Here is a 24,946-nt window from a genome sequence, read left to right on the forward strand (position 1 = left end):
AATTTTTAAAAAAGGATTGGAATACATAATGTAACAAATTTGTTGGTTATCAGTGTAACCCGAGCAATCATTATGGTGCTCATTGTTGTGAAGAAACAACAGAAATCCTAAAGATAAATTTTAATTATAATTTGCAGTAGAACTCAGGCTGTGGCTGAATATATATATATATATATATATATATATATATATATATATATATATATATATATATGTATGTATATATGTATATATATATATTCAGAGCATGTACAATTTTAGACTTTCATGGTAATGTCATACCCAAGGCCCAAGTATTTCTGTAACTTAACCTTTTTTTGTTTAGTTAACTTTACTTACACAAAAACATATCTATCTACCTCTCTCTCCTTATACACACACACACACATATTATCAATATATACTATATATACACAACAACAAAAGGAGACTAAAGTTCTAAAGAAATAAAGTTCTAAAAAAAGTTCTAAAAAAAAAATAAAATAAAATTTAAAAATCAAAAACAAAAACCAAAAAGGAAAGTGAAATAAAAAACATAGAAATGACACGGAAAAGGTGCTTAAAAATTACTAAAATGTTGGAATATAATTTAAAATATGACATTAGGATCATTATTAATAATGATCATAATGTAACAAGAATTCTCTGAATTTGCTAATTTTTTGCAATTTTTAAAACATTTTGTGGCATGTTTTTGAAAGAATTTTTTGTAGGTTTCAAAGGTTTATATATATATGCAAAGGCAATTAAATGGAGCATGAGAAAAGTGATGGCACTTCAGGTTTCAAAGGGTTAAGAAGCAGTATTTGAACTTGTAATGGAGTATTTGTTGATTATTTCATTATTATACCGTCTGTAGCTGAAAAAACGCCTCTGTAAGGCTCTTATTTTGAAAGCAGTCACCGGTAGTGGCTTTAATTCTCCGGGTTTGACGCTGGTTATTTTTCAGCACAGCATGCAGTTTCCATCCCCGGACAGCTCCTTCATCACAGCGTCGCAGCTGTGACAGCAGCCCGAGAGAGGGAGGACATCAGCGGACGATGGAGACGGTCCATCCGGCGGACACTCAGGGAGGACGGATCCTGCTCAGCATCAATCAGACTATTAATGATCTGCATTTACCTGTGCGCGTGCATGTGAACGCACCGTGCATTTGGTTAATTTTTTTCATTCAGATGGAAAATTGAATGGGCTGAAGTTGGTCTCTGCAGAGCCTGTTTGGGTTTTTTTTTTTTTTTTGGAGATCCGGATGATGCTTGAGTTGATTTTGTCTTTTGTTGGCTCTGCGCTCAGAGACACGCTGTTCCGCACCGACTTCATCAGATGATCCTCCTCTCTGCTACAACTCAGGGTGAGTGACGGTATGTTAATGCATCCCACATCAGCCTCAAATCAGCCTGAAATCTGCTCTGTGAGAGGCTCTGCAGCTGCTGGTGCTGCCCAAACGTAGAGAAAACTGGTCCCGGTACACGGGGCAGCAGGGGTGTCTCTAGGACTGAGGACATTGGGGGCTTAGCCCGGACCTCTGCAGGGAAAAAAAAATCACCCTTATTTCTTTGGGTTTTGTTTTTTTTAGGAAAACATGCCTTCCTGAAGGTTCGAAAGACACATTTTCTTTGAAAAAAAAATGCCTCTCATTTTTTAATGCATTTTTCCTTCCACAATTTTTAATGACTTTTGGCATTTTTTTTCTTTTAAAAGCTTATTGCGATTTTTTTTCTTTTAAAGTTTTTTAGCATTTTTTTTTCTTTCAGAATTTTTGGTGATTTGTTTTTCTTTATTCGTTTAAGTAATGAGGACTTCTTTCCTGTAAATTTTTATTCTTGAAATTTTTTTGGTGATTTATTTGTTTCTTTATTTTTTGGCGGTCATTTTCTTATCATAGGATTTTCAAATTTCCCTATGTCCTTGGACGATCATAATGGACAAAGGCTTCATGTATTTTCCCTGACTCTCTCAGGAAGGTTTAATTAGATATATTTGTAGCTTTGTGGAGGGTATTTGTGTATAAAAAAACACACTGAACATTTAGATTTTGTGGTTTCCAGGTGCCAAGCTTCCCCCGAGATAGGACCCCCACCGCCCCCCTGCAGGCCTGTCCCCATCCACCGAGCAGCCATGGACCTCCCAGAGTACTCTCTGTTCCTGGTCCGCATCCTGGACGAGCTGGACACCAAGCACAACACCATGTCCTACCAGGACCTGTGCAAGTCCCTGTGCGCTCGCTTCGACCTGGTGCAGCTGGCCAAGCTGCGCAGCCTGCTCTTCTACACGGCCTGCATGGACCCATCCTTCCCCGCCACCCTCTTTAAGGACAAGATGCGCTGCTCCATGGAGGACCCCCAGTCCAAGAAGCTCATGGTGGCGGCGGACATCGTCACCATGTTCAATCTGATCCAGATGAACGGAGGCATCGCCAAAGACAAGCTGCCCACAGGGCACAGAGCCAAGTTCAGCAAGAACCACTCGGTGGAGCTGTGCAGGTCTGACAACGACGCCTACAAGTTCCAGGACTGCGACCGGGGGCTCGGCTATGAGCCCTCCAGGGACGGACACCATCACCACCACCATCACCACCGCCCCCAGCAGAGCCCCGCGGCCCCTCCCTGCCCCAAATCATCCGACTGCAACAACTGCCTGCAGTTCATCCCCACCTCGGACCCCAACTTCCTCCTGGGCGTCAGCAAGGACCTCAAGTGCAAAGCGGCGTCTCTGGACAAGCTGCACCACCTGCCCCAGTACTCCAGCAGCAGCTCGCACTCCCCGCCCTGCGAGATGCAGAGCACCTACTTCCCTATGGACATCGACAGCGAGTCCACCACAGACCAGGAGTCCCTGCAGCACCTCGGCCACCAGGGGCCCTTCTCCGTCCACTCCTGCATCCAGAAGAGGAACGTCTTCAAGGAGGACTTCCACAACTTTGTGGCCTTTTCCCCACAGGTCGGTGTTTTTTTGTTTTATTCTAAAGATGCTGTTGAAGGATTTAAGCTGCAGAGAGAAGCTCTGATTCAGTGTTCAGCCCTTTCTCCTTATGCTGCTGTCCAACGCCTTTTCATAAATATTTAAACCTTCCAACAGTGAACAAATTAGTGTGATTTCTTTCAACAACATGGGGAAAAAGATTTTTTCTAAATCTAGGGAATAATATCTTGGGAGAAAAGAAAAAGGGTGGGGAAAACTGTATTTATAATTATCATGATTATGTATTTAAAATGATGTTGCAAAATTATGACAATTTTTAAACACTTCTTCCGGATCATTTTTTAAACTTTTTAACATTTTTTAATTTCATTTATTTATTTATATAATTTTTAGGTAATTTTCTTCTTCTTTTTACAAATTTCTTGCTTTATTCAATCAAGCAAATATGCACAGATTTCATTATTTTGTTTGTTTATCTGTTTATCATCCTTTTTTTGTGTCATTTCCATTTTTGTTACTGATTGCCTTCTCCCTACATTTGTGAAAGAAATAAAGCTAATTTGCTCAGGTTTCAAAGGGTTAATGGACATTTGACGTTGTCAGGGTTTGACACTAGGGATAAAACGTTAAAAAAAAATCATATCACGACTGTAGCGACCACAGTTATCACAGTTACCAGTACTGACCCTTTGAAACCTGCGCAAAAACGTGTGTAGAAGGCAACAAGCATCTTAACGGAACATGACCCATAATAAATGTTTAAAAAAGTTCAAAAACAAACAAGAAAATTACCTCAAAAAGCACTATAAATGAAAAAACACAGCCAAAACCGTCCCTGCGGGTTAACATGGTATGTGTTTTGGGTTTGGTGTGGGTGCAGCCTGTTTGTGCAGAGTCTCTGTTATTGCTGTTTTTTCTCTCCACAGCTGAACATTAAGCTCTTTTAGCTGAGACGGCCGCTTGTTTTCGATTGCACAGCTGACACTCAGTCAGACACACAGCCTCTGATTACGTGACCTTGTTTCTGCTTATTATGTTCATTGACGTGAGATTCCTTAAAAGCCCTGAGGGGTTTCTTAAATCTCACCTGCACAACTTGTTTGTCTTTTGTTGTTGTATTTCTGTTGTTTTTGTGCAAATCAATGTGAAACCTTAAAGCCTCTGATTGGTCGATGGGCTCATCAAGGTTACACGGTAAAATCGGTTAATCTTACTTAAAATTATCTTGGAAGCTAATTGCCTTGAAAAAATGTTAGTAAAGATACCTATTCATCTTAATTCATGCTTGCTTTTTATGTAAAAAAAGGGTATTTACTTATTTTTTTGAAGTTGCTACAACTTAAGTGAAATTTTTGTGTTCTTTCTAAGTGTTCACAGCTTCAGTAAATCACTTAAGTTGATCATCACAAAGAGGATTTTGCCAATAATGAAGTTCGGAGATGTGCGAGTTTAGTTTCGTTAACATGTTAAAGAGAATATGATTGACTGGATTGCAACCAGCAGAATACAGATAAAAAGCACAAAGTAAACGTTGTTTACTGAAGTTGCTAAAACTTAAAAGTGATGTGTTTGATTAAATTAATCTTTCTAAGTTGCAACAATTCAACAATGATAATAATTATAGTAATAAATATTTATATGGCACCTTTAACTACAGAGCTTACAAAGTGCTTCAACAAACAAAGCAAAGCCGAACTGGGATAGATAGACGGTGAAACAACAACAGAAAGCCAAACTGTCCTACTGAAAACAAGTGAGAAAAAACTACAGTAGCATTAAGATGAAACGAAAACTAAAGGACAAATAATGCAAGATGCATGTTGTCAACATAAAATAATACAAAGACCAAAAACAACAACAGAAACAATATAAGCAACCAAACCCCAAATAAGGAAATGAAAGGAATAAAACATAATTGAAAAGGTAAAATAAATAAAAAGACGACATCACATGAAAGCAAGTCTATAAAAAAGTGATTTAAGAGGTGAATTAAAAGACGTAGCTGATTCTGCAGCCTTATCTCCTCAGACAGGTCAACAAAATCAAGTAAATATAATTAAATTTGAAGTCAACTTAACAATTACTTATTAAGTAAACATAAATTAATAGCTATATATATATATATATATATATATATATATATATATATATATATATATATATATATATATATACTCGATTTTTTAAAGGTAAAATCAACTTGTCAGATTTTACAGTGTAAGAACAACAGTTAGTTTGGTTGAGTTACATCTTAAATCATGTCGTCTTACTCGTATTTTATGAGCATATGAATTATGCATTAACCGTCCAGCAGGACTCACTGAGCTCTTACTGGCTGATGGTGCAGCTGTTATGTTCAGCACACAGTGAGGACGTGTTGTAGTGTTTTATTTTTCTGACACAGATTATTATATTAATGCCTGCTCCGGTTTGGTGAGAATGAATACCAAAAACTAACCTCCGACCCCTTTTATTCTGAAGGTCAGAGGTCCCTAATGGAAGTTTTATTGTTCCCATGAACACAGCTTGACAGAGCGCTCGTTAAAATATATTCAACTTTACAGTGTAAAAAGGTTTTTCACTAAATTTAGTAATCCATTTGCATTTTCTGCTTCTAAAATACGACCTCTGGAGGCCTCCAATAGTTTTGGGATATATATTTTAATTCTAATTTTTCGTGATTCCAGTAGAACATTGAATGTGTTGCGCTGTAAAATCTGACAAACTGACTTTACTTTAAATAAGTTAGATAACCAATTGCCTTGAAAAAGTAAAGTAAATGCAATAATAAATCCTTATTTATGTGAACTTCACATTAAAGTGGTAGGTTAACTAAAGGGAAAAAAGTGTTTCCTTTGAAATTACCTTGTTCTTTTTCGGTTTTATCAACTTTAATTAACTAAATTAGTCTGACTTAACTTGATCATCACAGAGAGGATTTTGACAACGATGAAGTTAGGAGATCTGTGAGTTCTGTTTTTTTTTAACATGTAAAAATGTAAAAATGATTGACTAGTTAGCAGCCAGCAGAATACAGATATGTATGGCACAACAAACTTGATTTACTTTAATTAAACTTCTGATATCTTCCCCTGCAACAATATGATAATATGACTACATTTTATATAAATTTAACAATAAGATGTAAAATAAACATAAATTGCGACTATATATTTATTTACATTTTTCCAGGCAATTGTTTTCATGGACTTTGAGTAAAATCGACTTGTCAGTGTTGCATTTTACATTTCAGCAGACAGTGGATATGTTATATTTGCATGTAATTATGTAGAGGATAAATTGCTTTATGTTAGGTTAAGCCACAAAAACAACTTGTTCTGATTAGGGCAGGGGAAGCAGTGATGTTTTGGTTAAAAAAAAAACAAAAACTCTTTAGGCCACAATCTTGGCAGGAACAACGGTAGAAAACAACCGCTTTTTCAGGCCACAATCCCTTTCAGGGCACTATTCTGGCAGGAAACGCAGCAATGCCTCTGAGAAAAATAATCGCTTTTTTTGGGCCACTTTTACTGCTGAAAAAGCAGCAATGTTGCAGTAAATAACAACCACTTTTTGAGCCAGTATCCCAGCATGAGACAGTTATGTCTGTAAAAGACAACCACTTCTCGAGCTACAGTCCTACCCTGAAATCGATCAAACAGTCACTTTATTTATACTGCACCTTTCAAACAAATCAAATGCAATTCAAAGTGCAGCAATATTTTGATAAAAAATAACCACTTTTTTGGGCCAATATCTTGGCAGGAAAAGTAACGTTAACCCTCAAATTGCTCGAATTGAAATTGCTAATATAAAATATGCCTAATGGAAACACGTCATGAGGTGGTATTTCAGGTGATTTTAAAAAGCCATTTTTTGCAAAACTGCAATGGAAAAACTTTTTTTTGGCTTTTATAGCTCACATGATGCTATGGCATTGTGCTTGTCGGTGTTATTGCATCACATAACTCTTCAAAAGTTGAGCGGATCATCTGGAAGTTTTGAATCCACAATTCCTCTGTGAAATCGTGGACTATCAGCTGCCAGAAACCCTTCACATGTGGCCGCTCCCACGTATAAGGGGCTCACCTTTCCACTGTCGCTCCATAACACGCCTACGTGAGATCGCAGATCATCACTCAGTGGAAATACAGTTATCTCTCAATTGTGTTTTATCTACATTTCGAAAATATCACTAAAGTTTTGTAGAACTCTGGGATGGAAACCTTTGTTAAACCTGCATTAATTGATTTTTTCCATCTGCAGACCGCTGAACAGGCTTTGAATACAACGTTGATATATTATCAAGGTGTTATCTCTTTTTTTTTAACAACATTTTGAAAATATCCTTTAACTTTTGTGCAAATCTGTAATGGAAACCCGCCTAAGGTTTCAGTAAAAAACAACCACTTTTAATGGCAGTATCCTGGCAAGAAATGCAGCAATTTCTCAGTGAAAAACATCTGCATTTGGTGCCTAAAAAGCTGCTGGCAACAACTCACTAAATGAAATTTTTGTTTGTTGGTGTTGAACTGTGGTCTGCAGATTAGCAGGCGTCTTTCTTAACACCTTCCACCTCCTGATGACAGTCAGCTCAGACACTACGTCACTTTAGAAATGTTGAAATGATACAGATGAAACACAAAAATGTGACATATTTGTGGTTTGTATGCCAACATCCTCCTCTGCCTGCTGGGTTGGATTTTTCTGTATTTGCTGAGTCAGAGTGTTTTAAAGCTGACTCAGTCCTGGTTTGTGTGACTTTTTCAGGTGATCACCACGGAGGGCAAACAGGGCAGTAAAGCTGCTGACGGCTACCACCGGAGGGAGCTGCACAAGCCAGCTACCTTCTTCAACCACAGCTTCGAACTGCCCTACAGTAACCCCTACTTTGAGCCTCCGCTCAATTCGCCTCTCCAGGACCGACGCAGGGTGAAGCACGAGAGCCTGGACGACCTGCAGGCGTCCACGTATTTTGGTCCGACCACTGTGTCCGAGTGCGTCAGCAGCAGGAAGCACAGCAACAAAACGGGGAAGCAGCCGTCGTGGCCAGTGAAGAGCCTGAGTCTGAACACAGAGGAGGGGCCTCCGGATTTTGAAAGGTCGTTTCTGAACAGCAAACCGCTCAAAGAAAGTCACCACCGCAACGTCACCATCATCAGCAATGACAGCGAGACGCACTTTCAGAGCCCAAAGGAGAAGGTGATAGCTTCTCCATCTGGCTTCGCAAAGAAAACTAACGGGATAAAAATGAAGGACGCTGCTCTAACGGCGAGCGGCCCTGCAGGTTTGGAGAAAAGAGAAGCGGCCAAAAGGTTCAGGGAGAAAAACAGCCCGTCCTTTCAGGGAGCGGACACTTCCTCCAGTGTCGGGACTCAAACCGAGCAGGCCGAGCAGAAGAAGGCGAAGGATTACCCTGCCAAGTATGGCGACAGAGAAAGACACGCTTTCAAACACTGTGATGAGGAGCCTGAGACCGTCAGCGATGACATCAGTGACATTTTTCGTTTTCTGGATGATATGAGCGTCTGTGACTCTCTGGGCATCGTCCAGTCGTCGTGCTACAACAGCAACGGGTCTCTCTCTCAGGTAACGCTGAAGTCTGAGGGCGACAGCTCCCCTGAACGCAACACGGTCAAACTCGCCAAGTCCAAGCTGGACCGCCTCTTCCATTCGCTGGAGAACACGGACGACGAGCTGAAATCGAGCGTGTGCAAGCTGGTCATGAGGATCGGGGAGATCGAGAAGAAGCTGGAGTCTCTGTCGGGGGTCCGCAGCGAGATCTCGCAGGTGCTGTCAAAGCTCAACAAGCTGGACGAAAAGATCCAGGAGCCCGAGGCCAACGGGAGACACGGGGAGACGGCGTCTGCATCCGCCACCCCAGACAAGCTGCACCCACACCCGGACACCACACTGTCCCCCCGAGTTTTCCAGTGCCACACCACCGGCCACAACATCAAAATGGACAGCGGCTCGTCGCCCGAGTGGTGCTGCGCAGACGGAGGTAACAGCGACAGCCTCAGGGTGAAAGCTCTGAAGAAGAGCATGTTCATACGGAGGTCGTCACGCTCGCTCAACGAGGAGAACGGCGCCACTGAGCCAAAGGTCGCCAGCATCACCAACTCTACGCGGGACTGGAGGACGGTCTCGTACTCCTGCCACCCAGGAGACGAGGGCAAGGACAAGGACAGAGACAGCAAGGACAGACACCGCAAAGCCAAAGAGGTAGAGATGTTTTTTCTTTTTTTCACTTTTAACACACAGACACAGAATTTGACTAAGTAGAACATAAAGTAAGAATTCAGTAAATCGACAAAGTAAACAGATCAAATGCAGAATGTCACTTATTAGAGGTGTCCAACAGATAAATGCTTATAACCGTATAAAAGCACAAAGACAAAGAAGTGAAAAGAACCAGACGATTCTCAGTCCGAGCTCGTCAAATAGCACCGCTCTGTCAGTGCTTTTGGCGTATTAGCGTGACACCAAAAGCCACCTCAGTGCGCCAACACATCAGATGAGAGCACGCTTGGACAGCACTGGTGGCGTTATCGTACGCTGCCGTACACCTGGATGGCACCGGGTGCGTTCATATGCAACACGCACAGGCGAGTGCACATGAAACGCTGAAGGATAGTGTCAGGAAATAATGCTGCCGGTAACCAAATCAAAACTGGGAATATAAAATACGCCTAATAGAACATGTCAATTTCGAAAAAACTACCATTTATCACAAAAAGGTATTACACTTGCATGAGGTGGTATTTCAGGCAATTTAAAAAAGACATATTTCTCAAAACTGCAATAGAAACCCTTATTTAGTCTTTTCTAGGTCACGTGATGCTGTGTCTGTGTGCTTGTCAGTAGGAACTGGCTCCCTCATGATGCAGCAGGAGCTACAGGAGCTGTTATTGCATCACATAACTCTGAGAAAGTTGAGCAGATCATCCGGAAGTTTTGAATCGTGGACTATCAGCTCCCAGAAATCCCTCATACGTGACCGCTTCCATGTATAAGGGGCTCGCCTTTCCATCATGGCTCCATAACACGCCTACGTGGCCTTGGATTGGAAATAATGACAGCTAATGCAGTGGCTGCAATAGAAATAAAGCTGCTAATGTTCTGAATATCTATCGCCATGGTTACTGGGATGAGAAAAAGTCGTGTAACCTCATTCAGCGGAAACACAGAAACCCGCCTATTTCAGAGACTCCTAAACAGAAAAAAGAGAAACATCGTGCTGCTGAGAGCCTCCTGAGGTAGGGAGACAACAGCTGGGTTTCCATTACAGATTTGTGCAAAACTTAAGCAGTGTTTTTCGAAATTTTGATAAAACACAATTGCAAGATGACTGCGTTTCCTTTGAGTGATATTATGCGACTTCTCTCACGATGTTGCGCAACTTTCCGCGCAATAACATTCAAGGAAGCACAGCGATATTTCTATTGCTGCCACTCAATAAAGCCGATCTATTACAGCCACCCAGTGTTGCACATCATATGAAATGTTAAAGTGAAAAAAGTCTTCCCATTGCAATTTTGTGAAATATGGCTTTGTCGAATTGCCTGAAATACCACATTTTTGCGATAAATGGGTTTTTTCGAAACTGACGTGTTTCCATTAGGTGTGGTATTCGTAGTTTCAAGTTGAGGGTTAATGGCAGGTTAATAATCACCTTTTCAGGTGATGGAAAAGATTTGTTGTATGTTCTGTCTCACAATCACAAAGCGGACAGCAAGGCAGATTTACTGGGATTTCCCTGGACGGGGGAAGTGCTGGTTCTGTGTTTCACAAACCCGAGAGGATGTCACAAAGATCTGACAACTTCATTATTACACGTTTTCTGATAGATGGAGAAAAAGGAAGAGAATTGTCTCTTCTTTGCTTTGGGAGACACACTGCGGACACATATGTTGAAAATCCATGAAAAAGGCCTTCTTCATCAGGAGGGACCTTTAAGTTGCATGTGATTACCTCGAGTCTGAACACACGGACAGAAATACCTCTCCTGTGTCAGTTTTATCACCTGACAGTGACTCGAAGCCGCTGACACTGCAGCAGGCAGCGCGCAGACAGCCCAGCATCAGGACCCATTTCGGTTAACACCCGCTCCATTTAACTCTGCACCGAAAGGTCACAGGGAACGAGCAGCGTGTTAAACACCTGCTGAGACGTTTTGACATTTCAACATGCTGCTGTAAAGGCCTGCCCCCAGTCAGCAGCGCTGAGAGGAGAGCCAAACAACAGAGCTGGAAATGTAACCGAAAAATACTGTAATGGAAATGTTCAAGATGCTACGCTAGGCTAACCACGTCCTGACCTCAACCCTGAACAGCAGCGACACTCCGCTCGCTTTGTTTGGGGCCACTTTTGCAAAATGAGGCCAGTCGCAGCAGCCCCATTCCCGTTTCTGGGATTTAAGGACAATTCTAGAATTTTAAGACCTTTTTAGAGTTTAAGGACATCTCTAGGATTTTCAGACATGTCTAGGATTTTAGGACATTTAGGATTTTAGTATGTTTCTTGGATTTTAGGGACATTTCTAAGATTTTAGGATTGTCTGACATTTCATGGATTTTAGGACTTTTTTAGGACTTTAGGACATTTCTTGTAATTAAAAACATTTCTAGGACTGTTTCTTGGATTTGTTTGATTTTTGGATGTGGCTAGGATTTTGGAACATTTCTTGGAATTTAGGGACATTTCTATGATTTTAGGATTTTTTTTTTAGGATTAAAGGGACATTTCTTGGATTTCAAGGGGATTTCTTGGCTTTTCAGGCATTCCTGGGACTTTTAGGATGTTTCTAGGATTTTAGGACATTAGGGTCTTTGCTAGCATCTCTGTCGGGGGGTGTGGGGATCCTCCACTGGCACTGTTTTTTGGTAAACAAGCTTTATTTTGATGCTTTTTTATGCACTCTGGCACCTTATGTAGACTAGAAGTACAAAAACAATTCCCAGTGTCAATCACTATATTTTTATTGTGAATCAGAAAAGGGCTGGGGGCCACCTGGCACCCTATCAAGGGCCTTAGATTGAGTATCACCTGCTGCGTTTTGGGTCCAGAGAGCAGCAGGAGCAGATTTTGCGGCTCATTTAAACAGAGCAGTCACATCCTCCTGAGCTGCACTCAGATGGAAGATGTTTCTGCCTCCAGTTGATGCTTGTTGACAGGTTACAAATGGAGAAGCCTGAACTGAGAGTCCTCACACACCCAGGGGACATCCCGTCCACTTGGACATTTTTGTCTCCCTAATTTGACAGCGTTCATTCCTGCTCTCATTGGACGGCTGTGAGTACATCTCCTGGCACTAACAGAGCTCCTTTTACACCTCGGCTCAGACTTAACGCTGAATATTGCTGGTAGATTTCGACACAGCAGCCGTGTTAGATGAAAATGCTTCAGGACTTAAAGCGGGGAGCGCCTCCGTGCCTGAAATGCGTTCAGGGTTTAGGAGAAAGAATGGAGGGAGGAAGGGTTCATGAAAGAAGAAGTGGAAGAAGTCAGGGACGGCCAGCGTTGTGGTGATATAAGATTTAACAAGGACATGGAGCAGCCAGCCAGAAAAAATGTTGCTGTTTAAGTCAAAATTTTCAACATTTATTTTATCATTCCAGTTTGGCCTTTCTCTCTAAAGCGATGTAGTATCTGGGCTGACTGTTTTCACAAGCTCACAAAAAACAAGTGTGAATGTCAGCCACATCGGCAACGAATCTGAAATGACACATCGCAGCTGAAGCATACAAGCAGCCTCAGGGAATATCTGAGAGTAATATATATATATATATATATTTCTTCTAAAGTTATTGCTCATTTTACCCATGTTTTTGAAAGAAATCAAGCTAGTTTTCTTAGGTTTTATATACTTAAAATTGTAAATATATTGATGTAGACCAGCAAAAACAGGTCCCACACGATGTCCCATTGTGCGTCAAACATGTCCAGTCACATGTTAACTGAGACTTCTGCTGCGTGTAAAGTCTCTTAACAGATTTCCTGTCTGACAGTCAGCCTCGATATTACTCTGAAACTTTTATTATCCACTTGGGGAAAGTGGGCCAGCCAGATAATTATAGGATAGCCGGGATATTAAAAGTGATTTACACTGTGTAGACACAATAATTACAGTGCATAACAAAATACCCATGATGCCAAGGGGGGCTGTCCTTTAACAGTAAAACCAAGGGCTCTATTGTTCTGCAGGTCCAGAGCGGACGCAGTTCTTCACAGCTGCAGAAGCACGCATTATACACACACTCATGAAATTTGAATAATAATAAGAGCACGAAGTGTGTGGGCGCCTCCACCTTCTATTTTGGTTCATGTATGTGCAGCAGCGCAGTATGCAAAGAGGGCAGGGTGGAGGTGATTATAGATCAGCAGGTGTGATGGTTATTAAATACTCTGTCAGTCATCTGATAGCTCTGAAACAGCTCTGCCAATCACAGTTAAACACGATAACAAATGAGAAAAAGGGAAAGCCTTATCTCAGGAAATGTCTGGATGGTTCAGAGCATCAACACATAATCGCGCATCACCACAAATCTGCACCCAAAGACGGAATCAGAGCATCATTTTTCCATCAGATAGTTACTATAATAATGTCAGAAATAAACACTACTGTGTATTCAACTTTGAAATACTGAAATGTGACTAAATCGAATTTCTCGAGATCAGACGAATACACACGAACCCACCTCAGTGGGCTGTGGTGGCTTCCCTCTGTGGTTACGGATAGGGACTGTTTTTTATTTATGAGGATGGAAGGGGTGCTGCAAAACAGGCCAGGCATTTGTAAAAAATGTAAGCACTGAGGAGGGACTTTTTAATTTTGGCTTGGGTAAGGGACACACAACTTGAAAAGGTCGTATTTTGTATCAATTTTAGATTTAAAAAGTCACACCGCAGCAGCCCCCCTCCTCTGATAAAGAACAGTCCCACAACACTAAGCTAAGCGATGTCCTGCTGTGGACGGGGCCACCGCAAAACACATTTTATATTTTATTTATTTACAATAACTTCGAGGTAGAAAGACGCAGCGTCACGTACATAAATATATATATATACATATATTTGAATGTTGTCTCCTCTTTAGCCTCCACAGCAGCTGATGGAGGCCGCAGTAGAGCAGCAGCTCCGCCGTTCAGTGGAGGAAAATGACTGTTTTCTCAGTTTGATGTTTTTGATGTAATAGCTTCAAATCCCTGTCTGAAAGGGCTGTCTGACAGCGAGGTGAAGCGGTGAAAATATTCTAAATATAGCGTACACTAAGGTAGTTTTCACATATGTTAGAGCTTTGGTGCGCACACATTATACATTGTTTCATTTTTCAGCGTGTACGGCTCACTTTCACACACATTTGTTTTCACTTGTTTCAACGTGAAGCGCGGCTGAGACTTGACAATATTGTGTTGATGCACTGGAGACAGCGAATGCACATTGACAGTTCAGGAGACGCAGATTCATCCCCCTGAACCGTGACCTCCTCACCAGACGTTATCTACGGGAGCCTTCTAAGCTCAAACTTGTGGAGTACACCAGATGGCTGGGGCGGATCGAGGTCGGGCGCTTTCATACCAAAAATGGACAGCACCAGAGTTCGCTGGTAGCCGTACCGATACCACCCCCTCAGGGAGGTCGCGGTATGGCACCAGAGTGCGGCCCAAAACTGCCGTTTGATTATATGTACGTGACACGGCGGTTTTCGAGCTGAAGTTATTGTAAATTAACAGCTGTGACTGTGATTGGGTCTATATCACAGACTGTATCAATAATATGGGTTTATAGCAACTAGCTGAAAGGGGGCAGATCTCCAGCTGCTGTGGAGGAGTCGGACAGACTTCATCAATAAATGGATTCTCCCCCGCTGCTTATATACTGGGACAAGGACAGCAGTCCACTTACAAGGCCTGATTGAGCTCTAACTGTAGCTCCACTAAACTGTGCATGTAAACATACTGAGTGTCGGGGTGTTAACTCATCTTACAAGCTCATAACTTTTAATTTACTGGTTAATTCGGCCTCTCAGTCCTCTCCCAAAGCTTCGTCGGGATGTAAAAAATGCTAAAAAACAAAAGGAGTAGCTTCAGTGGTTATGGTTGGGACTCAGCTGCCACAGTCGGCTCCTCTGCCAACGGACTGAAGCATCGACAAGCCCACCAGCTGTTCCTCCAAGATGAGCCTGCTATTTAGGGCGCTCTAAGAACCACAGTCTGGCCTGTTCCCTTTGGTCTGAACCAGGGGATTTAATCCGTATTTACCTGCATTTACACATTCAATTTAAATATAGATCTCAACATGACATGCCAGCTTCTCCGCTCTGTTCTGGGCCGAGCGGTGCACACTCTTTTTGATATTAAAAATCAGAGCCATTAATGACAAAGTGGGGTTATGCAGGTGGCTCTGGGCTGCATATAAAAGGAGGGTCAGAACTGTTTTAGCAAGACAAACATGTGTTTGTGAGATAAAAACAAGATAGTGCAGGAAATATCATGGGCAAGGTTATAGGCAAAACTGAGAAATGTAGCATGGCCATAGTCATGACTTCTATTAATGTCTGTGTGCTCACTGCAGCCAAGGACTTTTCATTTTGCCTCCAATTAAAATGGATTAGATAATCCGGATCAGCTGTTGGTTTGTTTACTATCTGCCTGATCTTCTGACTGATTGTGTTAAATCTAATTTATTTTAGTATTTCAGCGATCTCAGCAATTACTGTGGTGAGATTATCATAAATAACAGAACTGATGGCCAAATCTGTGAAACTCTGGTGAGTCATTACGTTTACATGATGTCAGAAAAAGTTGAATTATTGTGTTTCTCCGACTAAAATTAAACTTTTAAATCACATGTAAATTTTAAATTTTAGTCTGACTGAAATTGTGCTTTGTTGCATTTCTCAAAGTCGGACTAATACACTTCGATAATGTGGTTTTAGGTCGATTTACTGTTTCATGTATACGCCTCAATCAGACCTGAACTGGGGGAGGCATTCTGCACATGCTCCATAGTCCCCATGACGGCCTTTGACCCGTATGTCCACCAACATAACTTTGTAGAAGAAAGAAGAAATTTTAATTCAATTCAAAGCTGGGAAAACCAAAAAATAAGGGAAGAAAACAAAACAAGACGAAGGTACCAAGTAAAACACAGAGTACATGCGATCAAGGTTGGACAATTTCAGATGCAAAGTTTCTAAAAAATTGTAGTTTTTCTATTTGTGCTTGCCATAGCCTTATTCACTGAAGCTTATTCACAGAGTTTACTGGATAAAAACGAGACTCGCTAAAATAAAACCCAACATAAACCCTTTCTGCGACAGATGCCCCAATGCCAGTTAAGCTCTCATTCATATGTTTTGGTCCTGTCCTTCTTTGAGACATCTTTGGCAATCTGTCTTCAGGACCTTTTCCTCTGTTGCAAATAAAAATATTGCACTTAGTAGTCCCTAGAAGCTCCTCAATACCCCAAAAACTAAGCAATGCTCTTGCCTTTTCTACAGTAAGGCGTGTAATTCTTTAGAATCTGAAATAACAGAATCGCCCTTTGTTTATTCAATGGATGAGAGACCTGATGAGCTTTTTGCACCTGAAGAAAATTAGATGCACAAGGAGGAATGACCGAGAAAACTTTGTCAAAATTTGGGAACCTTTCTGGTCCCATTTGATTTCTTTGAGACCTAGTTAGATCTACTGTCTTACCTGGTACTGTTTTGTTTATGTGGTTTTAGCCTTGAGATTAATTGTTATTATTCCTTGTGTGTTTTTAATTTGTGTACCAGAGGTTGAGGGTGGGTGGGAAGCTGGGAGTAAATTATATTTGGTGTTCATAACATTCATTGTATTTTTCCCTTCTCACTGAAAATTCAATAAAAAGATTGATTAAAAGAAAAAGGATGGAGTACGTACGAAATGTACAGCCGATAAGTTATCCATCTTTTGACATGCAACCCTTTTGCCGTTTGCTAATTGATTTGGTATGTGACGTCAAACGTCAACCACAAGGTCAATAGCAACTAGCTGAAAGGGGTCGGACATACTTCCGTCAATAAATGGATTCTCCCCTACTGCTTGGACACGAGGACAAGGACAGAAGTCCAGTTAAATGGCCTGATCAAGCTATGACCTTAACTATGCATATAAACGTAATGAGAGTCTGCCCCTCGACATGGACACATGGTGGACACCGCTATTCTCCAGTCCTGGAACGTGGAGAGTTGTCAAAGACAACGGGTGCTCTGGCGCCCACAACCACAGACTCTGCCATCCTCGACAGACTGAAGTCCACCGTGCTTGTACTGTGGTGTGGTTGTCTGTCCTCACCAATGCATGCCTCCCTTGTGTCAGGAGCCTGAAGTGTTGTAGGACCAAACAAACTGCTCACAGCTCCAGGAGATTAGTGTGTCAGACCGCCATCGGAGGCCACACACCACCTACAGGTCTCTTCAGGCAGGTCCCTCCCTTAGGGAGACGTCCATGAACACCGTTAGGCAGGAGGTCACGTCTCTCAGTGGTGTCCCCTGCAACAGTTATTGTGACAACCCCTAGTATCACGAGTCATCCTGTACTGAGAGGGAATCGGTAACTAAGCACCACTTATGCTTCTTGGCATCCAAGCAAAGGCTTGCAAACCACCTCTGCAGGTGCTGCATGTGCAGCCACAGCGGTGTTACTACTTTGGCAGCTGCAATGAACCCGAGCAGCTGCATGACACTCTGTCACCATCGCACTTCATCGCAGTTTGCAAACTGCCTGCTGCAAGTCGGATGGCCAAAGGTTGTTTGGTCTAAACCCAGAAACAAAGGGGAGGTAAACATACACTCTCAAACAAATGTTGGTGTAGAAACACCTCAACACCATCAGAAAGAGAGATCATTGCCATTTTGTAGCTTGAATAAGGCCGAGTTATCATTAATTCAATAAGTCCTCTGCTTTATGGGTCATGACGCAGAGAGCTAAAATAAAAAAAAACATGCAAGGTCACTGAGCAGCAACAAGTACACAATCCTGTTAAACAACTGCAGTGCAGAGGAACAAACCTACAGTTTACTTTGTGATCATTGAGACAGAGGATAGAACGGCTGCCGTTATCAAGGCAGCTTCTGGCCATTTCCACCATTTCACGTCCACCGTCTCCTTTCTATAGTGAAAATAAGGAGCCTAATTTATCTTTACACACACAAGATAAAGCTGCAATATTTCAGTGAGTGTCTGCTGTGCGATCTGAGCCTTGAAACAAGCATCTGTTAGCTACTAATGTTTACATCGGGATGTCGAAGGTCGCAGTTTTCGAGTTGGGAAGTCGTTCTTCCGACTTCGTTGTGTTTCATGAGCTTTTAGTTCATAAAATCTACAAAGACGATGGTTTTCAATTTAATGCTTAAAACATTTTAACAAGAGGTTGATAGCCATTTCAAGTTGATTCATATTTTTATATATTATTTATTTCTTTACATTCTACATATTACATATTATATTTTTATATTTAATCTAGGTCGTTCTAAATGGATAGCAGTTAACATCAATACCTTATTACACTTTACATGTGATCAATAATTGAAATAATTTAAATTTCCCAATTCCCCACTCATAATTCAGACTTTTTGAGGGCCATTCGTGTGCTTGTAACTCATAAATATAGCGAATATGATATTTCCGAGGAGCATGTGAGGGCAGGTATACACTCTGTGTCCGTTGTGGCGGCAGGTCTAAAAAATGAGGGAGTACAATCTGTAGTTTGAGTCGCATCACAAAGGCCAACGAAAGATCCACTGGAGCGAACATTACTGCCACCGTTATTGTGATACAAAGCTGGTTGAAAGTCGGCAAAGTTTCCCTGCACTGGAATGAACTGTCGAGAATGTGTCCAGATTCCTGCGCAGACAGTCGAGGTTAACCGTTGTGTGAATAGTCAATGAGTAGTCGAAGACAGTTTCCATGGTGAAGTGATGACTGTTGAGTCATGAATGTTCTGCCTCGTCAAAGTAATCTATCACACTTCAGTTTCTCCAAAGACTCCGCTGCACAAACCATCCAATTAACACGGGCTGCTGACTGCTGCCTGAGAACCACAAACACCCCGCTTTTCTGCTCAATAAAGACACACACACACGCTCAGATCACCTTCACTGACCCTGGAGACAGATGTTTCTCACTGCGGTCGCTATCGATGGCAGCTGCTTGTAAGAGCTGTGGGATCAATGCAGTCGATGCTCCGTCTTCAGGAATGCTTTATTCTTCATTTTGTTGTGTGCCATTAAGAAAAAAACTGCTCCCTGGAAATTAATTCAAGTCTGTGCTGGATGAGTAATGTTCTTTTTATCGCAGAGAGTATATTAAACTCTCTGGGAACACATGCTGGATTTATTTTAATGGATTTTTTTTTTACAAAACAAATTGAATCGACTGTTTTCGCATAAACATATACAACACAGATGTATATGTTTACCACACGGCTGCTCAATGGAAATGTACAAATGTGAAGATGGCCTCTCCTGCTTCGCTAGGAGACAGAGCTTCAGTTGGCGGCTGTAGCGGCCTGAATTTGGCCAGCTCATTGCCCCCCAGTGCTGAGTCTAACCTGCATCAAGGCAGCAACAGAAAGTTTGCTGAACGAGCAGGAAGCTGCAGTCGGGAGTGAGGCGGAGGACACACTGTGATTCAAAGCTTGAATGTTTGCTATATAAATATGAACCCGAAGTGGGAACCGTGAGCCTTCAGCTTCAGTTAGCAGAAAGTTAAACCGGCATTTTCTCTCCATCTCTGAAACAAGATAGACTTCAAAAGTCGTTGTAAGAAATGTTATGTTACTGCACTGTCTATTTCTCTACTAAAATGTTTTCAGACACATATTTTAGTGCCATATTTAGCTGTAAAAAAAAAAAAAAAAAGTAGATGAAGTCCATTTGCCCATGTTTCAAAGGGTTAGATAAATAATTGGATAGTATTTTCCATCTTTGTTGTGCAACACCTTCGTGTGAAAGGAAAGAAAAACCTGACCCAAATATAAGCCTGTCGAGGTCAATAATTTCAGCAAATTTTGAAGCTTTATGGTATTTTAAATTATGGTGCATGCTTCATGTGTTCATCACAGCAGGACATCTGGAGAGCTGAATTCTTCTGTTTGTCTTAAAGTCTACACAGCAACATTTTACCGTCTCTCCCTGAGCATTTACATCAGCAGTCTGATGATATTAAAATCATTTATAATAAACCCTCTGCTATGTGAAACACCCAGTGCTTCTTGTCTTACAGATTACATTTTGTACTGATAAAAGAAGTTTAAAAAGTCTCTAAATGCTCAGAAGAAGCCTCTGGTTGATGTATGATGAGTAACTCCCTTGTTGGTTTAAAATAAATCAAAGTGTTTTTCTAAAGCAGAGGCGAAGAAGAGAAACTGATCTCTGATCTCTCCTCCTCCCTCCATCTGCAGGCAGAGCGAGAGCGTCAATACGAGCTCCCCCAGGCCCACCACCAGCCGAAACCGCCGAAGGAGTCGTACCTGAGCGAGCAGGTGTTCTCCCCGCACCCCTTCACGCCCTCCATTAAGGCCCATGTGAAAGGCAGCCCGCTGTACACCGACCTGAGGCTCACCAGCCTGTCGGACGGGAAGCGCGGCCAGCCGTCCTGGACCATCGAGGAGTACAAACGCAACTCAGGAGAGAAGGGGAAGCAGCTGACCGCCCTGGACCTGCAGGTACTGAACTCTGCCGAATCAGCACAGTCAGGGCTGTAGAGGAGGGAGCTACAGAGCCGCCCTGTTACTCTGCAGGTCGACAGATTATCGGTGGGGTCGATTATCGGAGCCGAAATCTGGCATTTGCCGATTATCTGTATTGGCATTTTATTTTAATGATCGCTGATAATAAATAATTAATGAAAAAGTGTGTGTATTACATAAGGGTCCATCTATGTTGGTTTTTCAGGGACAATAACAGACCAATAATACCGAATGGAACCGATATGCGCTTACAATAAAAATGAAAATATTTATGATGAAATTTAGAATTTGGAATATAATGAACTCCAAAAAAACATTTTGTTTAAATGCTTTTAGCAAATGTTTAATCAAAACTGGAAGTTTCAACATCATACACAGAAAGCACCTGGCAACTTTTATAAAGTCAAGTGAAAATTGAAATAAAAACCAATACATTAAAAAGAGCTCCTTGAGGTTTAATAAAGTAAGAGTTCCTCCAATGCTGACACTTTCTGTGCATGTACTGCAGAATCACATTTACTCACACTTTTTCATTAATATTTCTATCAGTGATCATTAAAATAAAACGCCAAAATGCCAAATATCGGCCCAGATAATCGCCCAGGCCAATAATCGCCCAGGCCGATAATCTGTCTGTTGTAGTGTTACAAAGGCAATGAGTAACTTGGTGAGAAATTTGTCAGTGCATATCGGTTCCAAATATTAATTAGCAGTCTCATTAAGTACTAATAATCATTATCATTATAGGCCCTGAAAAACTATAGTGGTGGACCTCTAACATGAACGTGGATTTCTTTTTAAACACAAAAGAAAGACTTATCCATTTTTATTGGGGCCATTCTGAAACACTTCAGAGATTTCTGATTTTATTCCCCAAAGCCAGTATTTTCATATTCAGTTTCCTTTTAGAAAAAGTCTCTGTGAGGCTGCGAAGGATCAGGAATTATCTGTGTGTGACGGAGAAAGGACGGCTGTGATTGATCGGGAAAAAAAGGAAAAGAACACGGTTTGACGTCTTTATCTGCTTAAAAAGGTTTTCTGATTCACTGTGACAATCAATTCCTTCTCTAACGGACCAGAATAACTGAGTTAATTTCAGCTGTTTGGTTTCATTAGCTGAGATTGTAACTTGCCCGTATTTTATTTACCACTGTATTACTCATACACACCAGTTCAAACCCTCCCCCTCAGTATCGATCGTCATGTGTGACCTGCAGGTCGTCGTAGATTCGGGGCGTCTCCTCTTACATGTGTGTTTGTGTGGTTTCCTGAGACTGCAGAGACTCGACTTCGACACTGAGGCACATTATTGATGGTCACTGTACGGCCTCCAGAGTCACAAGAGACTCAGAAATCAATTCCTCTGCCCGACAAGCCTCCGAGTGGAGGTGAGATACGTCTCAGCCCTCTGGCTGAGTCTTCAAATGTCCTTACAGGGACCCTTAAAATGGCTTTCACTTACCGAATCTACTGATAATGTGGGAAAAGGCTTTTCAACTTTGTTATCTGCTGAAAGTCATCTTGAGGCGAGCAAAATTCACCCATTTCGATATAAAATAAAGTAAAAATCTCAGCACTTAAAAAGCTACTTGCAACAAATCATCATTTTGTCGTTTTATTAGCACCTTAACAAGCAGGCAATTTCTCTTTTTTTGCTGGTGGAGATGTTTTTTTTTTTTTTTTGGCAGATTCCCATCACACAAAGACACACACCCTTCTCCATCACACAGAGCCTTTAGTCCACAGGATCATAGAGATATATCAGAGACGCTGCGTTGACTGTGTCAGCACTTTGCAGCCATACGTCAATGTCGCTGTCATATTAGAGAGAATTGCCTGTAAACAAATGCAAGCAAACAGAGGAGCAGCGTTTTTGTTTTGTTTCTTCTACGTAAAAAGCACTACATTTCTCAACCAATTTTAAAGATTTGTTCATGATCTCATAGAAAAAAAAGTCGATATTTAAGCAACAATCACTGCTGGGCGCTCAAAATCGGAGTGTGTGTGTCAGACTGACATGAACTGAATTACTAACGTGGTTAAAGATAATATACAGTATCATCATCAAGTAAATGTAAAACCTCATAAATGTCAAACATGGATTTGTCTTATTGTCCTTGGTTACAAATTTGGGAGACATCCCTGTAGAATATAATATAACGTGCAAGTAGACAACATTTCAACAAGCTTATACAGTCTGCTTATTAATGTCTTAATCATAACAGAATAACTTTCACCACTGTTGATTTCAGAGAAGCCACCGCATAAAAATGAGTTTTTTGATTGGATTATTCACCCTTTATAACCTCGGCAAAATGGTTTAACTGGGGAGAAGGCAATAACCAACTTCACAAGACATGACCCAAAAATAAGCAAGAAATTAAAAAAAAGAAAGAAAGAAAGAAAAAAGAGTACCTGAAAATAAGAAACAAGTAAAAAAAAACAACAACTAAGCAACCAAAAAAATGACCCAAATATTTGCTGAAAATTATTCTTCGTCATCTTGGGCATCAAACCCACCGCAGCTGTGGCGAGGACACAGCCTCTGTGCATGGGGCGCCCGCTCTACCAGGTGAGCTAACGGTTGCCCCCTCCGTCTTTTTTTTTCTCATGTAGAAGAACACACACTTCAGAGCGTCCAGCAGCGATTATAGCCTAAATATCAAGACTGATTAACTGATCATAAACCTCTTTATATTTATTTTTAATAATAAAAAAACTGTTTACAGGCATGTCTTGCCCTCTCAAATATGGCGGGCACGTTGATGTACAATCCAGCAGCCAATGATTTTCAAGATTTTCCATGATGAGGCATCTACATCTCTTTACCTTTGCAAGGAAACATAACAACGCAGTTTTCAGCACCACGGACAGAGAAGTAGCCTAAACTGCAAAAATTAATCACACCAATAATGTAGTTTATTTAATTTATAGCCCTTTTCTCATGACGCCACAACAGCCAAGAATCACTTTTTCCCGACCTCGAAATTCAAGAAGCTGAGAAACATGAGAAGTTAGACCGGTTGGAAACAAACCTCGAGGTTAGCCAAATTGATTTAGAAACAAAGGCAGACAGTAAAATTCTCGAACTTTCCTGCTGAGCACAAACTCTCCATGTTTAGTGAGTAATTATGAGTGAAATGTCACCAAAAATCACTCATCGATCATGACTAAAGAACGTCCTTTTTATTGTGACCGTCCCAATGTGGTCGTGATTATCACACTTTATTGATCCCCCCCGTCCGTGTCGTGCTCCACCTCGCCATCGCTCATTAGTCCCAGAGAGACTTCCTCACTTGGGATGAATCATCTTTCTTTTGTTGTGTGCATCGTGACAAAGGCTATCGGCGCGAAACAGTCTTACATAGTTTTGTTAGTCTTGTTTATAATCTATCATTAATGTGGAGCATGTTTCTGTTTGTCCATCTGCCTCCTGCTCCCTCTTTTCATAGTATATAAAAGAACCCGATAAAGTGACGATGTGCTGTTAGTTGGAAGCCTCACAATGACAAATGTCCCTCCTGCACTGTGTTTAGCACAACAATTACGGAGCAGATTGGAAAAAACAAAATCCATCTCTCTGTTGCAGAGCCAGGTTTTTCTGTGGGTCCTGCAGAAACTTTCATCACATCCAGGCTGCACAAAATCTTTCTCCTCTCTCTGCCTGAACAATGGTAGCTAAACTTACTATTACCAGGATTTCGAGATGCTGCAATTTTGTCCGATCACTACAATTTTACAGAAAATTTGATTATTTAAAACAGGTCAAATGTCTTTCCAGTGGAGCTGCCTGCAGTATATTGACGCGCTCAGCCCTTCTCTGTTTATTATGAGACTATTGCTGCACCACTCACACAATGACAGGGATAACTGTCAGCATCACACGGCTAATGTAACACAAAATTTGTTGTCCTTTTATCACCTGGATCACATCAGTTTTTTTGCACTGCACTAAAACACCTCTACCCAGCATTTAAACCTCTGAAACCTGAGAAAATTTGTTTTATTTCTTTCAAAAACATAGGAAAAGGCATAACGAGCAACTTGGTAAGAAATGTTCCACAAACGGCAAAATATTAGTAAAAAGAGAAAAGGAAAAGAACAGAATATTGGCTGAGGGAGAATATACAATAATATAAAAAAAGTTGGTTTTTTTTATAATTGTCCTGATTCTAATTCTATAATTATATATTTAATTAATAATAATATTAATAATAATAATCATTTTTGGCATCATTATTTTCCATTTTGGGTGATTTTAAGGGGAAAAAAGGGCCATTTAAAAAAAAAAAAAACTTTGGAC

The 24,946-nt window shown here is 41.1% G+C and overlaps 1 protein-coding gene and 1 long non-coding RNA gene across 2 annotated transcripts in view; one reads left to right on the forward strand and one right to left on the reverse strand.

Annotated features, from left to right (window-relative positions):
* The window catches only part of LOC148190331 (uncharacterized), a 68,268-nt gene that overhangs the window by 5,229 nt on the left and 38,093 nt on the right, over window positions 1–24,946 (reverse strand). The gene's annotated exons all lie outside the window — the stretch shown is intronic.
* Window positions 959–24,946, forward strand: part of minar1 (membrane integral NOTCH2 associated receptor 1) — a 32,188-nt gene continuing 8,200 nt past the window's right edge. The window contains exons 1-4 of the mRNA XM_042489016.2: window positions 959–1,351; window positions 2,049–2,940; window positions 7,693–9,147; window positions 20,356–20,619. Coding sequence (XP_042344950.2) covers window positions 2,119–2,940; window positions 7,693–9,147; window positions 20,356–20,619 — 2,541 coding nt within the window. The 5' untranslated portion in view covers window positions 959–1,351; window positions 2,049–2,118. The remainder of the gene's footprint in view (window positions 1,352–2,048; window positions 2,941–7,692; window positions 9,148–20,355; window positions 20,620–24,946) is intronic.

Source organism: Plectropomus leopardus, chromosome 1 (genome assembly GCF_026936395.1).
Source record: "Plectropomus leopardus strain MGB_pleo_1.0 chromosome 1, ASM2693639v1, whole genome shotgun sequence".
Lineage (NCBI taxonomy): Eukaryota > Metazoa > Chordata > Actinopteri > Perciformes > Serranidae > Plectropomus > Plectropomus leopardus.